The sequence below is a fragment of the Anolis carolinensis genome, chromosome 2 (assembly GCF_035594765.1).
Source record: "Anolis carolinensis isolate JA03-04 chromosome 2, rAnoCar3.1.pri, whole genome shotgun sequence".
Classification (NCBI taxonomy): Eukaryota; Metazoa; Chordata; class Lepidosauria; order Squamata; family Dactyloidae; genus Anolis; species Anolis carolinensis.
In genome coordinates this window covers 279797856-279810802 of record NC_085842.1, presented here as the reverse complement: position 1 = coordinate 279810802, position 12947 = coordinate 279797856, and the positions used below count along the sequence as shown (strand labels likewise).

General features: G+C 34.9%; 1 protein-coding gene across 5 annotated transcripts in view; it reads left to right on the top strand.

The window, feature by feature from the left end:
- The window catches only part of adgrv1 (adhesion G protein-coupled receptor V1), a 328646-nt gene that overhangs the window by 78895 nt on the left and 236804 nt on the right, over positions 1-12947 (top strand). For all 5 annotated transcript variants that reach the window (XR_010003540.1, XR_010003541.1, XM_008103035.3 and 2 more), the window contains exons 30-36: positions 208-423; positions 1186-1430; positions 2747-2928; positions 3931-4742; positions 6578-6787; positions 12080-12210; positions 12732-12831. Coding sequence is in view for 3 of the 5 variants with exons in the window: in XM_008103035.3 (XP_008101242.2) it covers positions 208-423; positions 1186-1430; positions 2747-2928; positions 3931-4742; positions 6578-6787; positions 12080-12210; positions 12732-12831 (1896 nt within the window). In the remaining 2 variants the exon portion in view is untranslated. The remainder of the gene's footprint in view (positions 1-207; positions 424-1185; positions 1431-2746; positions 2929-3930; positions 4743-6577; positions 6788-12079; positions 12211-12731; positions 12832-12947) is intronic.

The following is a 12947-nucleotide window of genomic DNA, read 5'->3' as shown; positions in this document are numbered from 1 at the left end:
TGAAGGACCTCAGACGTTTTTACCAATTTATCCATATCATACTCTTAAACTTTTCTGGGATGTTTTTTCTCAGCATTGTAAAGAAATGACATTAGCATGGTTTTGAATTATGGGTAAAGGCATTTGTTTCCTTTTGGTCATTTGTTTCCAATATTGGCATTTGTTTTCAACGTTGCTTAACCATCTTTCTTATGTTTATAAACACAGGTGAAGACTACAGTGTAGCTTCATCAGATGTTGTCTTATTAGAAGGAGAGACCAGCAAAGCTGTGCCAATTTATATAATAAATGATATCAGCCCTGAGATTGAAGAATCCTTTGTTGTACAATTGCTCAATCAGACAACAGGGGGAGCTTTACTTGGAAGTCTAACTCAGGCTGTTATTACCATAGAGGCCTCTGATGACCCATTTGGCTCTTTTGGTGAGATGGACTTTTAAAATAAATTTTTTACATCTTCTTGTTATGGTAGTTATTTACTGATTTGAGGCCAGCTTTCAAGCATGACATATTTTATACTGTGAATAATGAGTGTTTGTCCATTTCTAGCTAACGTTCAGACTGCTTAACCAATATCCAGTCTCTGGTCATTGAACACAAACACACATACACATACATAGGAAAGGTATCCAGGTTATCCAAAAGAAAAAATAGTCTTTAAAATACCAGTGTAAATAAAATTTGGGCCACCATTCCAACATTTTGGGATTTTAATGTTTCTTAAGATCTAATAATCAGGCTAGAAGGTGAACAAGCAAAGAGCACCATGTTTGTCATTGGATGCATCTACATTGCAGAATTAATGGAGTTTGACACCACTGTAACTGACATAGGTCAATGCCATGAAATCTTCAGAGTTGTAATTTTACAAGGTCTTCAGCCTTTTCTGCCAGAGTACTGGTGCCACACCAAACTACAAATCCCAGGATTCCATAGTATTGATCCATAACAGTTAAAATGATGTTAAACTGCATTAATACCAAAGTATTGGTGCACCCTCTGTCTCTCAACTAATCAACCTAATCTACATTTTAGTTTTGTTGCGAACATAAATTGAGGTGACTGGAATTAGCTCATTAAACTCCTCTGGGAAAATGGAATGGAAATACATAAACAAATAATATACTTTAGTGGTAAACCTATGTATTAGTAGCTTGTTTTGTATCAAGTTCTCCATTTTCCTAGTCTTCCAGATCATAGAAATCACTGTTGAAGAACCTGAGATCGATACAGTAAAGGTTAACCTTCCAATTATTCGCAATGCTGGAACACTGGGCAATGTGACCATTAAATGGATTGCCACCATTAATGGGCAACCTGCTGACAGTGACTTGAGGGCCTCCTTGGGTGACATTCAGTTTTTACCTGGGGAGGCCACAAGGAATTTGACCTTGGAAATAGTGGCTGATGATGTCCCAGAAATAAAAGAGGTGAGTTTAGCAGTCTGAAAAATGTGAAAACTAACAGTATCAACATCTATACATCTGTTTGAATTTTTTTTAGCAAGCCTTGTTTCATGTGTTGGTTTATAATGAATCATAAGTTGGACTTATTTTGCATAGGCGAAAAATGGAAATTGTAGGGTTTATTGGGTTAAATCCAGATGTGCCCCTCTGTAAACCAAAGGATTTAGAGGGATCCGGGATCTGGCAGAGACTTCTTGTAGATGATGGGGACTGAACTTCTGAATGTTTCAGCTAACAAGCCAGTAGTAAGGAATTGTGGCTTTTGTAGTCTAGAACATTTAGAGAGCCAAAGCTTCTCACTCTTGCCATATGCAATGAATTCCCATATAACGTTTGAAGATAAGCCGTTTTATTGTAAGCCGCCCTGAGTCCCCTGTTGGGTGAGAAGGGTTGGATATAAATATTGTAATAAATAAGTAAGTAAATAAATAAATAATGATAACTTTATTTTTTTTAATTATTTTAGAAATTATAACAGACATTCATGAAAGTGAAAAACAAGAAGTAAAATAAAATACACACATATATAAAAGAAAAAATACAGAAAGCTATAAAGATTTGCACTGTGGTGTACAGTCAGCTCTTGTTAAACTAATGGATATTCACAGAGTGGCTGTACCGTTGTTATACCTTAACTTATCCTTGTCTCCCAAACCCCTCACCCGTGAACCCAACCCCCTAGACCTCCGATACCCCTCAGTAAGTATCACGTAACTAACCATCAACTACCCATGTATCTTCTTTCGCTAAATCCCCTTTATGGCAGTCATCAAATCTACCTTTGTCTTCTTTTCCAGATACCCAACTGCCAGCCTCCATTTGTTTACAAAATCTTCATTATTTCCTCCTCTGTTACTATTTGTCAGCTTGGCCATTTGGATATATTCCCCCAGTTTATCTCTCCAGTCTTTAATACCTAGCTTTTCTTCCCCCTTCCATGTTTTAGCTATTATTAGTCTTGCTGCAACAAAACAATATTGGCAAATTGAAGATAATGATAACTGATTTTTCCCTCTAATAGTAAGAGTATAAATAAAAATCAATATGTAATTCCCTAACTTCAATTCACTGAATTATAAGATGATACTGGACATGTATACTTCATGAAAAGTTGAACTGAATCACTAGCTTCTATTTTATTCACATCTATAATGAGCAAGAGTCTAAACTAACTATACCTTTGTAATAGATTTGCAAATGGTTGTTCACAGTTTTATTCAAATTTGTCAATCCTTTTCACAACCAAAGTGTATCACAGACAATTTAATATATTTTTCTAGGTGATCCAAGTGAAATTAATTCAGGCCTCAAATGGAGGTAATATTGGACCAGATGGAGTGGCAAATGTTATAATCTCTGCCAATGATAAGCCATATGGCATAGTTTCCTTTCACCAAGCCATTCATCAAGTTCAAGAACCAATGGGGAGAAGTTCACTTACAAATATAACTATAAAGAGAAGGTTTGTTTTATATTGTGATTGTTTTAAAAAATAATTGCCTGAAGCTTATTCCATTTCTTCCACTATTGTATTGACATGTTGCTTGCAAGAAAGTATAACAGCAAACTAGTTAAACAGCTTTATAACAGCTGAGCACCTAGAGAATTGTGGTCAATGAAAAAATAAAATCTGAACCATTCTATGAGTAGCTGTACAGGGTAGCATGAAAGCAAGTCAAAAATTAATGGGGAACCCAGATAACATTTAATATAGACTGTCAGAAAAGTGTGTGACCGTTTTATAGTTCTATGTGTGTTACCTCCCAAGTAATGTATTGAATTTACGTTATCAAATATTAGGAATGTGAGTACCGGATTGCAGATTTGCTATACCATCCAATAGGAAAGAGGAAAGGTGGCTTGGAAACTGGATGAAGACATCTAGATAAAGGGAATTAAGAAATGGGAACATTAAGATTAAAAATTGATTTTAAAAGTGTGAGCAAACATAGAAAAACATTTGCTTATCTCAATACAAGTGGGCTTTTGGTATTTAATGTTTGCTTTCAGGGCTCCCCCTATGGATACCAAAATTCATGGATGGTCTAGTGACTAGTCCCATTGTAGACAATGGCATGGTAGGATAGTGTCCTTTACATAAAATGGCAAAATAAAGCTGCTGATGGTTGAATCTGTGAATAAGGAAGGCCAAGGGTATCAGATTACAACTTGATGAAGGTCAACATAGAAAATTGGTTATGCATTGAGGAGTTTGTGAACTTACTTCTTTTCCTGATCTCAATCCTTTCTGCTTTGTTTCAATCCTCCTTCTTCCTATATCTGTTATGCATTTTCCCCCTGGATTTTCTAAATCGAAGAAAAAAAATCAAGTTGTAAATTACATGGAATTATTTTAAAAGTTCTATTGGTCACAGTGTGTACACAGTTGTCTTTCTCAAATGTCAATACTGGTCCCATAATAGAGTTTTGATTAACGTGAACCTTTTATTTATTGCATTTATAGTGGTGGAAGATTTGGGCAGCTACAGATTTTCTACAGCACTTTTGAAATTGACATTGCAACTCTCGCTGCAGAGCAAGGCCTGGATCTCTTTTCTTACTATGAAACACGAGTCCAAGGAATTCCAGACCAATCTGAGATGATTAGAGTGAATGTTTCTTTAGCATATGATTCACTGTACAATTGTGCAATGTTGTGCCTGAAAGAACAAGCATGTTCAGCCTTCTCAACTTCCAGTGCCTCTGGAATTCCATCATGCTTTTGGGTTGCATCTTGGGATGATCATGTAACCAACAACTCAGCTTTCTGGACCTACAAGAAAAATCTTACTACTGTATCCAATCTTTTGAGTACAAAAGCAAGTGCTAATAGTGACTATGAGACTGTTACAAAGCAATGGATGATAATGGCAGAAGGAGAGGAGTTTGCAAACCTTACAGTAACTATACTTCCTGATGACTATCCAGAACTGGATGAAAAGTTTGGCATATCTCTGTTAAAAGCAGTGCTGGTGAACATTTCTACTAATCTTGAAAATCAGCCAGTCATAGGACAACCAAACACTTCTACAGTTACCATATTAATGAATGGAGATGCTTTTGGTGTGTTTGTGATAACCAGCATTAGTCCTAATACAACTGAAGATGGTCTTTATGTAGAAGTTCAAGAATGGCCTCAAAACACTGTGCAATTAATGATACATAGAACAGAAGGAAGTTTAGGACAGGTGATAGTGGAATGGAGCATAGCTGGTGGCACAGCTACTCCAGATGTAGATTTCATTGGTGATGGGGAAATCCTGAATTTTGCAGAAGGTAAGGAATTTTGAGAGATAATAGCAGCACAAAATACAACTTTACATTCATCACTGTTCTTGTGCTAGCTTTCAGCATGACAGTAGCCAAGGTTATTGTGAAGATAAGAAAAAAAAAACCTATGATGTGTTCCTGTTTAATTAAATATTTTAAACCATGACCATACAATTTGTGAAAATTTGTTGTTGTTCCATGGAGATGGGAAGCGTTGGCCTAAATCAGATTCCTAGTCCCAGTTAGAGTAGACAAATAAAACAATTGCTGGCTTGTAAGGCAACACTTTTATATTACTCCCACTGCTACATTGGATCTTTGTGATGTAGACATTTACTGTATATACTCAAGTATAAGCCTAGTTTTTCAGCCCTTTTTTAAGACTGAAAAAGCCCCCTTCGGCTTATACTCGGGTGAGGGCCCTGATTGGCTTATATTTGGGTCAGCTTATACTCAAGAATATATGGTACATTTATTATTTTTCTCTATTATTATTGGTATTATTACATTTATTATTTTTCTCTATTATTGTTGCTACTATTACATTTATTTTACTCTATATTATTATTATTATTATTATTATTATTATTATTATTATTATATTTATTATTTTACCATATTTATTATTACATGTATTATTTTACTCTATTATTATTAAGAGGATACATAAGCACATTTACATTGAAGAAGATGAGAATCATGATTTGATCAGAGTTGGACAGTCTTATCTTAAATTTGAGCTTTATGTAAATATTCAAAAACATTTAAGCTACTGATGCCTCAATTCATGTAATTTTATTGGTATCTATTTTTATTTCTGAAATTTACCACCCTCAGCTTATACTGGAGTCAATGTTTTCCTAGGTTTTTTTGGTGGTAAAATTAGGTGCTTCGGCTTATATTCGGGTCGGCTTATACTCGAGTATATATGGTATTTATTTTGAACTGATATGCAGACTTCTTTTTTTTTTTTACAAAAGTCATTTCTGCAAGACTATAAACTTATTTTGAACATTTTTATAAGATTATTTTCATATCAAAATACTTGTACGCCAATCTGGTAATTTGCAGAAAACTCCCCCCCCCCCCAAAAAAAAAAACCTACATTTTTTTGATGTAGAAAACACTTTCCATGTCCTTATTTTTGCACAAAAACACAGATAGATTTTTTTTTCAAAATTATCCCAACATGTGAAATATTTTGCATCAGTTGATCATTTTTTCAATAAGGTGTCTAAATGAGTCAAGGTACTTTTTTCTTCTACATCTTTGGTATAGATTATGGCTACCTGGAACTGAACAGATAGCTGATTTGGCATCAATATTGTGCCAGATGTAGTTGTTTATAGGGCATTGGCAAACACAGGTGCTAAATTTAATCTTTAAAACCTTAAATAATTTTAATAAATCTGAACACCCATCTTAATAATTTGTTGGGTTCTGAATTCATCAACATATGTCTTGCCCATAGCATGACCATTTAGATCAATAAGCACAAAGTGGAAAACGTTTCCTGTAATGACCATACATCTATGGAACTGAGGGGATTTGAGTGCAATATGGAGGTGGCAGGCCTCTAGCTAATGCAATCTAAAACTACATCTAGACTTTCCTGAATATGGTCTTCATGGTGCAGAAAATCTCATATGCATAAATTAATAGCTGATCACTTGAAGTACTATAGATACAGGTAATGATCTGCACATTTCCTTTACACAATAACAATACAGGAGATTTGTCCAGGATGTTTAACCTTTACAGAAAGCCAAAATAAATAATTTCAAACAAATTAACTGGAAACTTCTAAATGACATTCACTACTCCCTCCTTTCTCCCATCAGGTGAAACAAAAAAGTTGATAACTCTGACAATTCTAGATGACTTGGAACCCGAGGATGATGAAAGCATTCTAATTAGTTTGACATACACTGAAGGCGGCAGTCGTATTCTACCTGGCTCAGACACTGTTACGGTGGTTATTCTGGCCAATGACAATGTGGCAGGAATTATTAGTTTCCAGACAGCCTCAAGATCTATTATTGGTCATGAAGGTAGGTTCCTCTCCATTTTTACTACCCTTACCCTGTGTGCCATCAATCCTTTTATTTATGTATTTGCTCAGTAATAGTATGCCTTAATTTACCATAAAAATTGAAAATATGAAGAGAAAACCACCAAGCCCATCCTCAAGCATTCTATTATTTAAAAATAGTGAAGTGGAAGAGTGGATTTTAAATCAAGCAAATTAGAACTAGATTAGAATAGTGGATTAAAGAACATACAAATAATAACTGTTAGTTAACCGAATCGGTAGATAGATTTTATTGACCCAGAACTTTAAATTAAATGAATTGTACTTGTTACTCAATGAGTAACATATTATTTGCAGCATGCTATCAGGTTATTACATTATTTTTATTTATTTTTATTATTGAAAACAAAAACTGAAAAAATAGCTATCTTAATATTTGTTGTTGTTTTGTTCCTCCAAGTCTAACATAACCTGTACATAGGGATTTGTTGACAAAATGTATTCATTGTTTTCCTCTAGGGCTGAGATAAGTATGACTTGCCTAGGGTCATCCAAAATTCCAGTTCAATGCTCAAGCCATTACACCATGATGGCTCTTATCCCCAGTGGCATCCTAATAGTATTTTAAAAGTAATGAAAATGTTTAGTTCCTATGCAGACAAAAGTAAAAATGTTATCACAAATTATGTGGATTTGAAAACTAACATCATTTCCTCATAAGGAAACTTTCTTGATGTTTTGTGGGTAACATGGCCTTAGAGGCTACTTGTGGCACAGTATCATGAGTAGTCTTTATTGTGACTTTGCCTAGAATGCCTCTCACTTAGAGACAGCAGCATACATAATGACGTTCTGAGGAGAGAGATGACAGGGAGAAGAAACCTGTGGTATACTTATAGTTGAGATCTATCACATGTTGGATGATTTATTTTTTCATGCTTGTGTGAATCAAAAGTAGTGGCATTAATTGTGGAAATAAATATGTATATTGTGCAGAAATAACCAAATTAATGCTGATTAGCATTCTTTGTCTTCATTGCTGAAATTGGATATCAACTTGGGCTTATATTTAAATGGGAAAACTCATACTTTGAAGATTTTTGATGCATTTATGGACGTTATTTTGCTTTGTTGGGTTTTTAAGTGAGCTATGGTATTTTATATCTTAAAATAAGACAGTTAAGGCAAGTTAAATACCTAGGTTCCTCTCCCTCCCTCCCCTGCTCTCCCAAAATGAATGGTGGCTAGAAATGCTGTTGGTGCAGTTACAGCAGCAATTTTTCCAGGCTTATAGTGAAAATCTCCTTGCGTGAGCAGCCTGTTTTTCTAATGCCCTAACTTCCTTCATGATATTATTGGCTTTTGTCTTATGCCACTGGCTATTGTAGTGGCATCATACATATGTAATGCGCCAACAGGATTCAGGCCAATGCATGTATGGTATGTATTTTTGTGCATAGGTTTTGAACATTCTGTTATATCAACTTCCTAATCCTGTGCACAAAAGGACATCATATCACTTGAATGTTTTTGCTTAAGTAATCACTGTTGACTCTGTTTTTCTTTATGCCTGAACTTTCACTCCTACATTAATGGTTCTAATAAGCTAAGAAGAGCCATCAATGACCACAAGAATTTAACACAAACTGTATGATGACCTTCATGACTCCTTGAAGGTTTTTTTATGTTATTCAAGCACAAACACTCACAACCTGTGAAATTGAAGGTTTTTTTTGTTTGTTTGCCTGTTAAAGAAGACATAGGTTGTGAGCAATGAGCCTTCTGTTTCTAAAATCTAAGAGAATGTTTGACTTTATCCACATTTCCTGATTTGAAAAGACATTCAAAGAATGTGCAATGAGTAAATGTTTCTTGCAGTGTAAAGTTTTTATCTATGTTCAGGCTACTACAAAGGACCTGTTCAGCATTCTCAGCAAACAGTACATTTTCATTCTTGGTGCTATGGAATCCTGGGATTTGCAGTCTGGTGAGGCACCAGCACTCTGACAGAGAAAGCTCAATAACAATACAACTCCCATGGTTCCATAGCATCGAGCTATGGCACTTAAGGTAGTGCTAAGCTGCAGTGTAGATGTACCCATAGATGACATATAGACGACATAATTAAAAAGAAACAAGTTTTCTTTGACAATGGAATGCATTTTTCCTAATAACTGTGTTGTTCTTTATTCCATAGAACAATACAGTTTTTGCTTTTTATCTCATTTTATACTTTTTCTGGGTGGTAATATAAACCAATTGAGTTAGAAGAGACCACAAACTTCATCCAATACAACCTACTGCCATGCAAGAAACATTACACAGTGACTGTAGCACATACTAAATGTGTTTATGTGTTTTTGCAACCATTTCTGTTATTCAGCAAGAGATTTAATTCAGAAATATGGGGCAGTTCTACACTGACACCAAAAGAGAAATCAATCCAGTGTCCTGGACACCATATCCAGCCCACCTGGTGGTCCAATTTGAACTTCCTTAGCTGCCTTGCAGACAGTGGCAAGCAAACATAGTCAAAAACAAGAAGGGTTCACATGCTCCTACATGTTGAAGGAATGCATGAGTGGAACTATGTGAGTTACCCACATCACTGCGCTATCCTCTACCATATTGACACAACACTACCATTCACTCATTCATCCAATGAATAGAATCTTTCTAGATACTTCACACTCATTAATTAGCCCACAGCTGCTTGATTTGTTCTTGTGAGACATGAGAAGTAGCATTTGAACTCTAAGCAAGGAATATTTCTGGAAAATTCATTTTTGAAAACATAGATAGAAAATGTTAATGTTTGAAACATCTTAAATGTTTGCAATTCCAGAATACCCAAATACAAATATAGAATCTAGTCTTGTCCTCTTCTTTTTTGGACAATTTTTTACAGCTACATGCAGTATCAAAATGATTTTTATTGTGAATGATATAAAACTGGTATGGACAAACTTCAACCCTCCAGGTGTTTTGGACTTCAACTTCCACAATTCCTAACAGCTGATAGGAAAGCTGAGGTTTGCCCATTCCTGATATAAAATAATTGTATAATAGTGTGTTGAAATATCCTGTCTTATTTGTACATTTTGCTACTGTATTCTTTTTATTATTTCTGATTTGCTTTGTAATAACAGTACAAAATTTCAAATATATTTCAGTGCTGCATTATATAATACAGTTTTTCTCAAATGTATAATGATTTTATACCTTCCTCAGACCTGCATGAACTTCATGAAGGGAAGATAATTTTCAGCAATTATAATAAGATAAGGCCTTTATGAAATGTTAATGTCACTATTACCTCTGTATAAAACTATTCTGCCTATATTATAGATAAAGGCATTCCTTGTTAATGTATTCATGTTATATCTTAGAGTTCAGACAACAAATGGCCTTGTGTCACATCAAACAATAAGAAAGAACTTGGTGTCAGCACAAAGTGAAGTCTCAACATGGGTAACCCTAATTCATTTCTAACATTTCTAGAGAAAAAGACAATGAATCCCAGACCATGAATTTTGAGCATCCATACTGGGGCTCTGCCCTGCTCAGTTTTGAAATTTCACAGATTTTGCTCATTTTTGTAGAGAACAGAAAATGATTAACTGCACACAGTTTGGTTAAAATTGTCAGATATAATTATGTAAATGGGAGGACATTGGTTTTTCCAGCCTTCTTTTCAAATAAGTATAAATTCTGAAAACATTAATATCAAATAGATACATCTTTTTAAAGTTTTGGAAAATGATTATTCCATTATTTTAAAGTAAACGATTCTTCACTATTTACATCTTTCCCCCTTTGACCCATGCAATACTGTATGTACTGGCAAAATGAACATTGTGCAGCTGAAAAAATGCAGTCGAAATACATAGATTGCTAGGGGCATTCATTTTCTGCAAGTCAAAACTATCATAGTTTCCTTGCTTTTGTGTTCTTAATGGGGAAAGATACATTCAGCATGTTTAATTTCTGTGAAGGAGCCCCCGGTGGCCAAGGGGATAAAAGCCTTGTGACTTGAAGGTTGGGTTGCTGACCTGAAAGCTGCCAGGTTCGAATCCCACCCGGGGAGAGTGCGGATGAGCTCCCTCTATCAGCTTCAGCTCCATGCGGGGACATGAGAGAAGCCTCCCACAAGGATGGTAAAACATCAAAACATCCAGGCGTCCCCTGGGCAACGTCCTTGCAGATGGTCAATTCTCTCACTCCAGAAGCAACTCCGGTTGCTCCTGACACGAAGAAAAAAAAATTCTGTGAATACATTTACTCATGTTACAGTATACACAACTAATTTTATGATGTCAATCAGCTTTTCTGATTTATTTGAGTGTGGATGTTACTTCATTCCTGTGTCAGAAGTCAGTTTCTCCGAGAAACAGTGTTTAACCAATACTATACTAACTGCAAAATCATTCTTTAAAAATCATGACCATGCAGAAAACTTCCATTCTGAACTTATTTTTCATTTTTGTTACAATGTATTTGTGTTACACACACACACACACACAGACATGCAAGTATAAACACTATCTATGTATATATAATATGTTAAATCACAGACAACTGTTAACTTTTTGTGAATTCTTTCCTTTGAATTAAAAGAAAATTGTAACTGATGGTTTCATGTAAGTGTTAACTGATATAAATGGAATATTCAGGTAATTACGAGCATTTTTCTGCATGCATTGTGTAACATTCCACAAGAGTGCAATGTTATACTATATGTATATTTCTTGTAATTGAACTGTGTTAGGAATTAACACATGATGAGACAGCTAGTACATACAGCATAAACTATTTCTTTTAATCTATAGGGTTTTGGTTTTACCTCTTGCTGTTTTTGCATGTTCTGCTGAATAATAGTTTTCTGTTGTGTTTATATTTGAAGTCTCGGCATGCATTTCATTCATTTCCCCTCTATTTCTAAAAAGGAACCAAGGTTTGATTTTTAGAGTCAGCACTTGGGAAGTTTGATTTTTTTATTACACAAAAATCTGAAAGGGGTTTATATAATAAGATTTTATGTAAATGTAGATGCTGCTTTTTAAGACGATTCCAATAATTATTTTAATGGTTTGCATGCTTAACAGCATTCTAAGAGGAGTGACATTACATTAATAGAAAGAAATCATCAGAAACTTCATTACTTTTAAAATATTACATGTAGCAAAAATACTTTATAAACTTATATTTGTTGTCATTGAGACAGTAATTATGGTTCCTGGTATGTTATGGACAAATAATAATTTCTTTTGCCCTTTAGTTCCTTTGACATCATATGTTATTTAATTTTTAGGAGAACTGTTACAATTCGATGTGCTAAGAACTGCACCAGGAGCTGGGAATGTCTCTATTGAGTGGAAAATTGTTGGGTACAATGTGGATCAAACCTTTGAAAATACTTTTGGCATGGTTTCTTTTTTGGAGGTAACTACAACTCCTTGTATTTCATATATTTGATTTGGAAACAGCTGGGCAGAACAGATTGTCATACTTACATACAATGGAATCATTCATGCAGGGCTGTAGCTACAGGGGGGATTTTTATTTATTTATTTATTATTCAGACTTATATGCCACCACTCCCCTAGGGCTCGGGACGGTTTACAAGAGCAGGCTAAAATCTAACAATTTAAAAACATCTTTAAAACATCTTTAAAAACATCTTAAAACACTCCCCCAGGAGTGTCACAATATCCTTGTGTGGGGTAGGTAATGTAACAATGCAGTTCTCCTTCAGTCCAGAGTTGAAGTGGATTTTACTTGGATCACAGAAAATACTTTTGGCATGGTTTCTTTTGCAGAGCCAGCAAAATATTGCAGAGCCAGCTACAGAGGACAAGGAACTATGGTTTTATATAACTGAACTGAAAATGTCTTATGGTTGTTGGAAAACTGTTTTTTTTATATAAAGTGGTGAATCACTAATACTACTTTTTAAACAATAGGGGTCATTGAACACAACCTTGTATGTTCACCTACTGGATGATCATATTCCTGAAGAAAACGAAGAATATCAAATAATTCTGCATAATGTTAGAACTGAAGGTAATGTAATCATTAGGCTTGTCCGATCGATGGAAAAAATGTTTCAATTCTCGTTTCTAAAGTAGGGGGTGCCGGCGCTTCGATATAGAAAGTATTTCTGAATTTTTCACCCAAAA